Source organism: Gymnoscopelus braueri, assembly GCF_963280865.1.
Source record: "Gymnoscopelus braueri genome assembly, chromosome: 21".
NCBI classification, from domain to species: Eukaryota; Metazoa; Chordata; class Actinopteri; order Myctophiformes; family Myctophidae; genus Gymnoscopelus; species Gymnoscopelus braueri.
In genome coordinates this window covers 20,167,388-20,179,734 of record NC_137623.1, presented here as the reverse complement: position 1 = coordinate 20,179,734, position 12,347 = coordinate 20,167,388, and the positions used below count along the sequence as shown (strand labels likewise).

General features: G+C 40.4%; 1 protein-coding gene across 12 annotated transcripts in view; it reads right to left on the bottom strand.

Annotated features, from left to right (window-relative positions):
- Window positions 1-319: 319 nt before the first annotated feature.
- myom1b (myomesin 1b) overlaps window positions 320-12,347 on the bottom strand; it is a 49,014-nt gene continuing 36,986 nt past the window's right edge. For 9 of the 12 annotated variants that reach the window (XM_080418415.1, XM_080418421.1, XM_080418425.1 and 6 more), the window contains 7 exons: window positions 11,227-11,390; window positions 10,595-10,631; window positions 10,401-10,423; window positions 9,655-9,710; window positions 8,907-9,122; window positions 4,444-4,585; window positions 3,787-4,200 (listed from right to left, as the gene is read on the bottom strand). In XM_080418415.1, the coding sequence (XP_080274541.1) occupies window positions 3,881-4,200; window positions 4,444-4,585; window positions 8,907-9,122; window positions 9,655-9,710; window positions 10,401-10,423; window positions 10,595-10,631; window positions 11,227-11,390 (958 nt within the window). In that variant the 3' untranslated portion in view covers window positions 3,787-3,880. Of the gene's footprint in view, window positions 2,074-3,786; window positions 4,201-4,443; window positions 4,586-7,807; window positions 9,123-9,654; window positions 9,711-10,400; window positions 10,424-10,594; window positions 10,632-11,226; window positions 11,391-12,347 lie in introns of those variants that run through there. The other 3 variants (XM_080418416.1, XM_080418417.1, XM_080418422.1) reach the window with 2 other exon arrangements.

The window sequence follows — 12,347 nt, the reverse complement described above, 5'->3', positions numbered from 1 at the left end:
GCATACAGAGAGGAATCTTTTTGTATAACCTATTGTTATAGCCAAAATTAAGATGACCAAACATTTGAATGAGCTGTATGCCTCTCAACTGTTAATCCTAGCTGTGCATTAATTCAGCCCTGCTTCATCTCAAGAATGTCTCATGTTTATGCTCAACGTACTGTAGCAACTTCAAAGTCCTTAGTTCCTTTGCAACTTCTGTGTCTGTAAGTGAACTTCCCAATAGCTACTGAGTTATAATGACGCAAGTCAAAGGGTATGTGAACAGCATTTTATTCAAGCACAAGGTTACAGCAAAACATTAAAACTTAAAAGCAAACAGTAGAAGATCGCTATAGGCTTGCTTGTATTATTAACAGACAGAAAACAAAATGTGATGTACATATTTTTGTGTCATGCACCAAAGGTGCCCAGCCCACATGGACTTATAGGACACAACATATAAATCATTGCATAAGTGTACAATATAGAAAATAATAAATACCTATCCTAAAACATAACTCAAGTATTTCATAATCATCTAGCCAAACTAAAAAATATATATCTTAATTCCTCATATAATGGACAGTAAAACAAAAAAATTAATGATGTAAGATTATTATTCCACTCTCTGTGCCATAAGTACACATGTTAGATATTGTCATCACATCATATTATGATAAATGAAGTGGACAATGCAAGTTCAGGGGTTAAGACCACCCTCTTGACACCCATTCGCAATCACCACTGCACGAATATACCTGTGTGTGATTGCATGACTCGGCAGGATTTTCTGCTTCACAACCTCCTTTCTCCCCACTCTCCTCATTTCTTCTCAATCCCTCTCTCTCTCTACCCCTCCACTCTCGCCAGAAACCCACGAGGGCGGAGGACAATAGCTCCAGAGCAGAGCCACGATCAGTGGTGGAAAGTAACTAAGTACATTAACTCAACTCAACTTAAGTACAATTTTGAGGTATTTTTACAATTTTGGAGTATTTCCAATTTTCAATACTTATACTTCTACTCCACTAAATCTCAGAGGAAATTGTACTTTTACTCCACTACAGTTATTTGGAAACTTTAGTTACTAGTTACTTTGTAGATACAAAACATAAGCTACATTAACCTCTTCAGCCATCTTTAAAATTTGAAAATGTATTTATTGAAAATAGCCGATCTACAAGCTCACAAAGCGTCGCTATGCGACGCGCTGTGAGCTTGTAAATCTGCTATTTTCAAAGAATTTTTTTATCCATTTGGAAACTTGTGAAATGGGACATTCTGCATAATGAGTACTTTTACTTTTTGTACTTTAAGTATGTTTTAATGCCAATACTTTTGTACTTTTACTCAAGTACATTTTGAATACCAGACTTTTACTTGTAACAGAGTATTTCTACAAAGTGGTATTGATACTACCCTGAGTCTTGTCTCTTCCTCGGGTCCCTCACCTCACCTGCACTTACACATTCCATTCATGTGTTAATAAATAATTTCGTATTCAGCAGAGATGTGGTCTCTTACTAGTGAAACTAAACAACTAAACAACTATTCTCAGCCCAAGCTAAATGATTTCAAAACCAAAACACATCAATCTCACACAAACACAGCTGGTATAATTGCTTGGATTGGAATCATGGCACTGCCAAGATCACTCTTTTGGGGAAACTCTCCATTTTCGTTCTTGCCCATTTCTAAAGGCTAATTTATACTTCATACTGTAGTAGAGCGAGTGTCACAGTCAACATGATAAAGTATTGTAGTGTCCCCAGCTGAGACAGGGTTTCCCAGCCATATATCATGCCTGTGTCCATCATTGTTCTGTTATTGTGTTATTATTTGCCACAAGGAATGCGTTGGGGTGATTTATTTGTTATTGTGATTAATGTTGTTAATTGATGTTCATGTAGCCATTTCCTTTGTGTGTGCATTGGGGAAACAATAACTGGTTTTGGTGATTTGTGTGTTGTTTGCCACAACTAAAAGAGCATTCCTATTAAAGTTGTTGTGTTATTGAATCCACAGTTCCATTACGTTGGTGCCGGAAGTGGGATGTCAAACCTCGAAGAAATCACTGGTGTCCTCCAGCATCTTGGCCAGCATGTCAGTAAAGAGGCAGGGAGAGAGAGAGCAAGTTGGAAATATAGTATTTGCTGCTGTGCCTGTGATGGTCCTGGATCAGTCCACTGAGGTTGCCAGCCTCTCCTACTGGCCAGAAGGCACCAGAGCAACTTGTAACCCAAGAGTACCAGCAAGAGCAGCCGACAGGCAGTGATGACCAGTGGTGGAAAGTAACTAAGTACACATGTACTCAAGTACTCTACTTCAGTAACATTTTGAGGTACTTTTACTTTACTGGAGAATTTCCCATTTTCAATACTTTTACTTCTCCTCCACTACATCTCAGAGGTAAATATTGTACTTTTACTCCACTATAATTATTTGCAAACTTTACATTAACCACTACAGCTCAGCCCTATGTGCTTTGGCTATTTGAAAATAGCCGATCTACAAGCTCACAACGTGTCGTGACGCGATGCATTGTGAGCTTGTAGATGTGCTATTTTAAAGGATTTTCATACATTTAAAAAACTTGTGAAATGGGACATTCTGCACAATGAGTACTTTTACTTTTGGTACTTTAAGCACATTTTGATGCCAACACCTTTGTACTTTTACTCAAGCAAATTTTGAATAGAGGACTTTTACTTGTGTTTCTACATTGTGGTATTGATACTTTTACTTAAGTAAAGAATGTGAAAATGTGAATGAGTAGGCTACTTCTTCCACCACTGGCGATGACTCCTCGTTGGGAATCACGCTGCTGACTTCCTGGCTCATTTTTTTCTTTTCTTTTCTTTTTTCCCCCTTTCTACTTTTTACCAATTGTCCAATATCGTATCGCAAATGTGTATCGATATGTTCCTACAGATGTCCAGTAAAACGAGTAGAAGCAGACCTGTGTGGCCACTGTATGAATGACAGCTGGACGCAAGCTCAAACAGCAGCCATCTCCAAGCTACAGTCGAGTTCAACTGCAACCACATACTATATTAGGCTCCAGCTGGTTCAGCTCACTGGTGCTTGCACAGCATGGATACTGTCAGGTCGAGCTACCCCCTGAGAGGTTTGGGCCCACAAATGGATTGGACCTCGTACTGTGTTATCCAAACTGTTGTTGGGCCATAAGGTGGTCATACGGTTGACATCTTTCTGGCCCCTAAGTTGTCATACAGAAGAGGACCGGGTGGAGGGCAGGCAGAGAGCATCACCAGAGCTGGGACTTTGTTAGGGTTACTGGGACAGTGAAAGCCCTTAAGCGGGGCATGCCTCGGGGTGCATGTGTGTCCATTATGTGTTATTATTATGCCATGGGGAAAGTGTTGGGGGATTTATGTGTTATTGTGTTTATTGTTGTTAGTTTATCGTTGCTATCGGGCAGAAACCTGCTATCCCCATATTTAAATTGTTTGTGTGTTTTCGTAAATTAATGTATTACACTAAAACATCAAAAGTAGCACACACAAAAGTATGTGTGTGTGTGTGTGTGTGTGTGTGTGTGTGTGTGTGTGTGTGTGTGTGTGTGTGTGTGTGTGTGTGTGTGTGTGTGTGTGTGTGTGTGTGTGTGTGTGTGTGTGTGTGTGTGTGTGTGTGTGTGTGTGTGTGTGTGTGTGTGTGTGTGTGTGTGCGTGCGCGCGCGTGTGTGTGTGCGTGCGTGCGTGTGCGTGTGTGTGCGTAAGTGCGTGTGTGTGTTTTGGGGAACACTGTGATCAATAGAGGAATTTGTATGGGGCACCCGTGTTTGGTGTGCTGGTGTATGGTGCCGTTTGCTACGAGTATTTCTATTGAACCCACGGTTCAATAGAGTATGAATTAGCCTTAAGTCTGTGTTCCCTGTTTATGCCTGTGTCTCAGTTGTCTCCTCAGCATCTAGTAGGAGCATCTCTGTGGTCTCCTGCATCACGCCAGAAACAACTAATATGTCCTCCTCCCCAACTTCCGAGGTGTTGGGTGCAGCAGCTTCACCTTCAGCTTCATGTATCACATATTCCTGATCCTTTTTCTCGCCAACTTTCGAGGCGTTGGGTACAGCTTCATCTTCAGCCTCATGTGTCACATCATCTTGCGGGTCCTTTTTCTCTACTTGCTCCTTGTTGCCCTTTCTTTCTGCTTTGTCCTCCACTTTCGCCATGGGAGGAATCGCCAGAATGACGGATCCTACAGTACAGTGCAACACAATGGTTTGAAAGTGACTCTATAACATCTTAATCAAAAAGTTAACATCTGTAGTAGAATTATTCATCATGTAGACAGGAAGGAGACAATTCCATGTATATTATCATACACAATTATATGTTTGATATGTAAACACACGCATGCACACGTGCACACAAGCAAGCACGCACGCACGCACGCACGCACGCACGCACGATGCTTGAGCTCTATCATCTCATCACTCACCCTTCCGTTTCTGCACTTTCTTTCCTGTAACTGGGGTTCTCTTCTTTTCTATTGGGGTATTTGGGCCATAGTGTACATTCCCATCGTCATCAGTCAAATATGAAGTCACTCCCAAGTCATCTGAGCCCTCTGTAACGATCAGCTGACAAGGAACAATTAGATTTTTAGATGTGATCACATAATGCAGGGGACTTCAAATGTAATGTGAATGATACATAACATACCTCATTTCTTCAGATCTCTCTGTTGTAATAATAATGATATCCATTAATAGATATATTATGTAGCCTCTCTAAATTCCTGTCTCTCTATACTGTAGTGTATACTGTACTGTATATCTCTTGACACATCTTGACGTTATACACGCTTCATATGTTTGAGACACTGCTTAACGTCCCTTATTGCAATCACAACCATCGGTCAGACGATCTTTATATAATACATCACATATCGCAAACATGTTTGAGTGATCTATTTAGTACTGTGACTTTCTAATAATGTAAGTGAAATAATGTAATTATCTATATGAATTCATCTAAAACAATGGTGTTCATTTCCTGTGATTTCTATTATGAATGCTCCCCAACGACAATGAACTTTGGTAATGTGACTTGAAATTTGAAACTTCATTAGTTTGGTAAACCACCTGTCTATTATTGAAACTCGTCGCATCGTGAATCATTGGTGTGAGCTTGGCTTTAATCCCTACTTGGACCATAGGAAGGCGATCTTTTAAATTCCTCCAATACATTGTATAACTACGTATCTGACACCATTCTGCATTATTGCAGATTGAGCTATTGATAGACTGTGAGTGTACAAGATCTGTCAGACACAATCCTGTCCTCTGTGTCATACTTTTCAATTAGTTGCTGCTGACTTAATCCTTTGTTTGCTTTAATACCATTCTAACCACATTCATACACACCCATTAACCTTTCTGGTCAATGACTCTGAAAAGAAATGGGGTCACAAACATAACTGCTGCCTGCTCAAGTGAGTTCAGCTCAGCATTCCTCACCTAGAAGTTTTGATGTATAGATACTAATAGTCGTGCAAAATCCAGTGCTGTACCGTTTCCATAAGAGTGTCAACATTAGACACATGAAAATACTTCAGTCTCCATTGTGAGTCCTGTGGTGCCATCTGATGAGGTTGAACTGAGCAGGTTTATACCTGACTTTGTATGCTTTGACCACTCTGCGTAAGCGTGATAAGCGGGTAGGGCTTATCATAAATGACTGGGAGCTATTGAGTGTCATTTAACGTTGGTGTTCAGACAAGACCAGAGATGAAATAAGATTAGTTTTCTTTCAGTTATTTCATTAGGTGAGCTACATTTAGTTTGCTCTATTTGCAAAGGACAGGAAGCTAACTGTGGAGTCTTGGGGTTGACTTTCACTTTTGTTTCTTTCTTTTTTCTTATTTTCTGTGTGAAACATAATAAATCAAGTACACCTTCAGTAATTGCAAGCAAACAAATGTAATTTCAAGCAGGGTGCACAGCTACTGTACATCTGGAGTTACAATTTAATTCTGAGAGTGTAATAATGGATCCACACTCTCAGAGTTAAATGAACGCTGTGTGTTGGCCATCGATGTCAACAGAAATTGCAACACATCAGGGGAATACCACTCATTTTCAACAATCAATTCTCCAGTTCCAGGGAACACAGAAGGGGAGGACCTTTGTCTTTGTCTAGAGTGTAATAATGGATCCACACTCTCAGAGTTAAATGAACGCTGTGTGTTGGCCATCGATGTCAACAGAAATTGCAACACATCAGGGGAATACCACTCATTTTCAACAATCAATTCTGCAACACATCAGGGGAAATGATTAAATGAATTAAATGAAGAGTTAAATGAACGCTGTGTGTTGGCCATCGATGTCAACAGAAATTCCAACACATCAGGGGAATACCACTCATTTTCAACAATCAATTCTCCAGTTCCAGGGAACACAGAAGGGGAGGACCTTTGTCTTTGTCTAGAGTGTAATAATGGATCCACACTCTCAGAGTTAAATGAACGCTGTGTGTTGGCCATCGATGTCAACAGAAATTGCAACACATCAGGGGAATACCACTCATTTTCAACAATCAATTCTCCAGTTCCAGGGAACACAGAAGGGGAGGACCTTTGTCTTATTTCCACACAACAGCTCTAAGGTATATAAATGACATAGTTGAATGTTGAAAATGAGTGGTAATTCCTCTTTAGTGAATATGGAGAAGTTGATTGCAGCTATGAGGACTTGGGTCTGCAACTGGAACCACAGATCCCAGTGACAAAAATGCTAATAAACAGCTTACATTTCAGACACGCAACTGTGGGTTGTTGTTGCCAGACACCAAGACTATTTTGGAATTAAGGCTTCCCCATTGTCGTCGTCCCCCCCCCCCCCCCCACACACACACACACACACACACACACACACCTAACTAGTAGCTAAAAGGGACAGCTTTAGCTACTAGTTAGCCTACTTTGTAGATTTGAATTATTATTGCAAAACATTAATTAACCACTTCAGCCCTATTTAAACTTTGGCTATTTGAAAATAGCCAATCTTCAAGCTCACAACGTGTCGCGTTGTGAGCTTGTAGATCTGCTATTTTCAAATGATTTTAATACATTTTATTTTATACCTGTGATAGGCCTTCCTTGTGAAACGGGACATTGTGCATAATGAGTACTTTTACTTGTGGTACTCTAAGTACATTTTGAATTCCAGACTTTTACTTGTAACAGTATTTACATTTCTACATTGCAGTATTGATAATTTTTACTTGAGTAAATAAATGTACTTTTTCACCACTGAAGCTAAGTGTAGCCCAGCATGGCTGGATGTGCTGCCTGATATCCAAACAGGAGAGCACAATTAGACTATTGGAAACACTGGCCAATCAATTAACCCTGGCACTGCTTACAATCCCATGATTCAACCCCCCCCCCCTCCCCGTCAGAGTTCACAGAACAACTGAAATTGCACAAAAGTGAAGAATCTGTTTCCTCACTAGACCCTTCATATACCATTGGTCCATGCCCATGTGCAAGTTCAGATCGATTCAACCCACTGAGAAGAAAAACTCATAAGGACAGACAGACAGAAGGAAGGAAGGAAGGACAGACAGACAGACAGACAGACAGACAGACAGACAGACAGACAGACAGACAGACAGACAGACAGACAGACAGACAGACAGACAGACAGACAGACAGACAGACAGACAGACAGACAGACAGACAGACAGACAGACAGACAGACAGACAGAGGTTTCCTAATTTAATAGTAAAGATAGTAGAATGACAGTTATATGGGTACTAGAGGGTTCAAAACACAGTGAAAGAACTCGAGAGGAGGTGGTGAGGGAATACATGCTCTTTTATTAGTGTTTTCCAGAGACAGGGGGCAAATGAAGTGATAGCAGTGAACAGTGATGTCCAATTGCTAAATAAATCACAGAGGAAGAGGCATCATAATCACTTTAAATGAGAGGGAAGGTGACAAAGCAGCAGAATCATGAACACAAATATATGTGAAGCCAGGTGATGTCACGAACCAAACAGTGATAGTGAACAACATAGTCACTAAATGAGAGTGGGGAGGGAGGGTGTAGGGTGGTGATCACAACAGACAGAAACAGTGCAGGTGATATCACAATCGTCCGTGGTCATTGTGAAGGAAATGGGACACACAAGAAACACTGGTAGAATCCATTCAAAAATTGCACATTACAGGAGTCCTCAGTTTACACTTGGTTCATTATCTTTCTTATGACCCCCAGTACTACTGTATCAGTACGTTCTTTGGGCAGTTTAACCTCTCGCTTCGCATATTGCAGCAAATTAATACAAACATTCACATCTCGGCCTGCCCCTTTGAAACTTCACACAAACAACAACATTGTAACAATCACATTTTTTGGTGGGCATAATGTTACAAAGTGCCATTGCTTTAAAGCAGACAGTGAATTTGACACTAATGGACAAATAAATAGTGTACACAAAGGCTACATTCTGTTTGAATAGTCTAATCTTGGCCACTCTTTGGATGCCTCTCTGAACTCTTTGGACATTTCATTTAATTTCAGTTCAGATTCGAAATGTACATCGCCCCCAGAGTTACTGCACCCTTACGGGTAAATCTTTTACACTTACAGAGTTAAATTGACAGTCAGGACTTTGCAGTGTACACAAACAAAATGGTGTTTCTTAAGTTGTTCTTTGGGGTGGTTGAGCTACTAATAGGTTTCCCTATGATTATGAGCCAAATAACCACTTTTGGTGCTATTTAGCACCATTTTAGCTTAGCGTGTACACTATCCAAACACCTCTTATCAAATCCTCAAGTTTCCTTTTCTTCTTCTTGATTTTATACATATTTACGTCAACGATTTTTGGACCGCCTTTTATTTTTTCTTGGCGGGGGCCTGCTCTCCTTAGGTGGAGAAGACACTTACGGTGAATTCACTGCTCTCTGTGCCGTACTTGTTCTTCACCAGGATGCTGTACTTGCCAGAGTCTCCCTGGTTCACCTTGGTGATGGTGTAGCTGGCGAACTTGCCTGACTCAAACTTCAAGAGGTAGTGGTCGTCGGACACCATCTCCCTGTCGTTCTTCAGCCAGGTGACCTCTGGCACGGGCTCACCCGAAATGTTACAAGTGAGGTTCAGGGCCTGAGGAGATAGAAACCGCATGATAATACCCCGTAATATTTTTATAGTAACGATGGCTATGTTTCCATGTTGTTGGGCATTTCCCTGTAGACTAACAGTGAGACAAGGATTGATTATGGGTACAATTGCATGCAGGGAGCAAATCTGTGAACTTCAGGTCACAAGATCGACTGCCCTGCTACCTCCATTTATAAACAAAAACTGAAGTTAACCACTTAAACCGTCTAGACTAATACTTCAGACCGGTAACTCAAATGTGATTTCCTAATCAAACCAAAACACGCTCGCCCCGGGTCAAATCCGGCGACCTCGGAATGGTCGCCACCAGGGTATTCCTAAAAGTAACCTCAGTAAAACTATGCCTTATTCCTAAACGTAACCTCAGTAAAATATGCCTAAACCTAACTCGGTGCTCGCGCTATAAGCTTGTATATCTGCTATTTTTGAATAGCCAAAGAAATCTTAAAATGACACAGATGCGTTCCCGGTCTTAATGGGTTAAGTGATGTTTCTCTCAGCTGAAGCAGCATACCTTGCCCTCCTGTATGGTGACCACATCAGGCAGGCCTCCAGCAACTCGAGCACGATCTGAAAGAAACAGCAGACAGTAACTCAACACAAATCTAGAGTAGAAATGCAATGAACAATAAATTAAGCTCAAGAAGGAGGGCTTTTTTTCCCTGTGATTTAATATATAGTCGCTGTCGGGCAGAAACCTTGTATCTCCATATTTAAACTTTATTTTTCCGTAACTTTATGCCCTATTTTGACATAGGAGTGTCACACAAAAGTAGCAAAAATAGCCGATCTACGAGCTCACAACACATCGCATGTATTTTTTGTTTTCTTGTTTGTTTGTTTAGTCAAAGTGAAAGTGCTTCATTCCTTCTATAGATTTTATAACTACATTGGATCCATTGGAACACAGGTTATTTCTTTCCATTTTCTGAAAAGTTTTGGACATACATACATACAACTATATTGTTGCTGTCGGGCAGAAACCTCCTATCTCCATATTCTGACTTTTTGTGTTTTTTCGTGAATTAACGTCCTACTTGATCACACTACAGCGTCACACAAAAGCTTCAAAAGTAGCAGATCTACAAGCTTGAAACACATTTTGAGCTTGTAGATCTGCTACTTTCGCTACTTTTTAATTTGAATCGTGAAAGGTAACAGTTTCCACCCGACAGAGACGATATACACACAGAGCTGGAAAGGAGACCATAGTGTTAGACACAAATCTGAGCTCAGAGAGTTAAATGCAGAAGTACTTACTTCTCTCTGCCATAGCAGCAGCTCTGATGATGGGGGGAAAAGACAGACAGAACAAGAAATACAGTTAAGAGTCAGGATTTGCATTCCTACTTCTCTGTATACTTCCTCAAGGGCAATACAATAATAACACTCATAGAGAACGACGGTGATAAAGTAACAACACCATAACTCCACTAAAATGATGGACAACTCACTTGAGTCTTTGGAATTCTGCGAACGCGTCATCATACGCTGCAACGCAAAAACAGAACATTGAGTGATTATCGGTTCGAAAATGGCATCATGGTTACCCTTGGTTCAAGAGTTCAAGGTGTTCCTTCTTGTTACATCTTGTGTACACGTACATAAGAGTAATATTATTGTTCTGGTACCAGTGGTTCTCAAAGTGGGGTCCGGGGACCCCCAGGTGTCGATGGGGTCGGTTCCAGGGGGTCCCCAGCAAAACTAGTTAACACATCATCACAATAATTTTAACCACTTGGCATGTTGGCGATTTAAAAATTGCAGATGTACAAGCTCACGGCGCGTCACTTTGTGCAAGAAATACAGTCTTGTGAGCTTGTACATCTGCTATTTTTGAAAGATTTTGATTAATTTTTTACACAAATCTTCTCTTCTGAAGGTCCCTGAAACAAAACCTTTTCAGATGAGGGTCCACGGACAAATACATATCAATTTGGTGGTCCTTGATACAAAAAAGTTTGAGAACCACTGCTGTATTATACAACAAGAGGAAAAGGGGGGTGGGTAATGAATAAAGTTTGTAGAAGTCCACCATGATGCCTTGTGCATCCATCCGTGCAGCAGACTAATGGAGATGTCTCACCTTGGCCTGACAACTCAACTGTCCTCTTCAAACCACCCTTTCCATCATGGAACTCGATGGCATATTTGCCCGTGTCTTTCTCTGTGGGCTCTGTGATCTGCAGCCACAGCTGCTCTCCCACCACGCCACTCTTGATGCGATCGGAGAAAGCTATGGCGGAGTCCCTGCAACAATGCAAACAATACAGACATATTATGTGATGTGGCAAACACATTATGACAAGCACACAAACAAATCGTCTCTGTCGGGTGGAAACCTCATAAAAAATAGCAAAAGTAGCAGATCGTGCCACGTTTCGAGCTTGTAGATCTGCTACTTTTGATACTTTTGTGTGACGCAGTAGTATGATTAAGTAGGGCGTTCATTTAAAAACAAAAAAACACAAAAAGTTAGAATATGGAGATAGGAGGTTTCTGCCCGACAAATAGCATACAGCCATACACTCTAAAGTCCTGACTGCTCTGGGATGAACATTCGGCAAAAACAATGCACATCTACAAGCTTGAAGGAGAAAGAAACATTAAATGCTCTCACACTTTCATTTTTCTTTCTTCTTTTGTTTCATCATTAAGATGGTTATGGTCAGGGTGTCACATTGGCACTTTCAATGTGAAGTAACTGTTACTCAGTGTATTCAACAGTGGTGGAAAAAGTACTCAAATTCTCTACTTAAGTAAAAGTACCAATACTGCAATATAAAAATACTCTGCTACAAGTAAAAGTCCAGAATTCAAAATGTACTTGAGTAAAAGTACAAAAGTATTGGCATCAAAATGTACTTAAAGTACCAAAAGTAAAAGTACTAAATATTTGAAAATAGCAGATCTACAAGCTCACAACGCGTCGCGATGCGACGCGTTGTGAGCTTGTAGATCGGCTATTTTCAAATAGCCTATGTATAAAATAGGGTTAAAGTGGTTAATGTATGTTTTATTATATCATAATTTATATCTGAAAAGTAACTAGTAACTAAAGTTGTCAAGTAAATGTAGTGGAGTAAAAGTACAATATTTGCCTCTGAGATGTAGTGGAGTAGAAGTAAAAGTATTGGAAATTGGAAATACTCAAGTAAAGTACAAATACCTCAAACTTTTACTTAAGTACAGTACTTAAGTAAATGT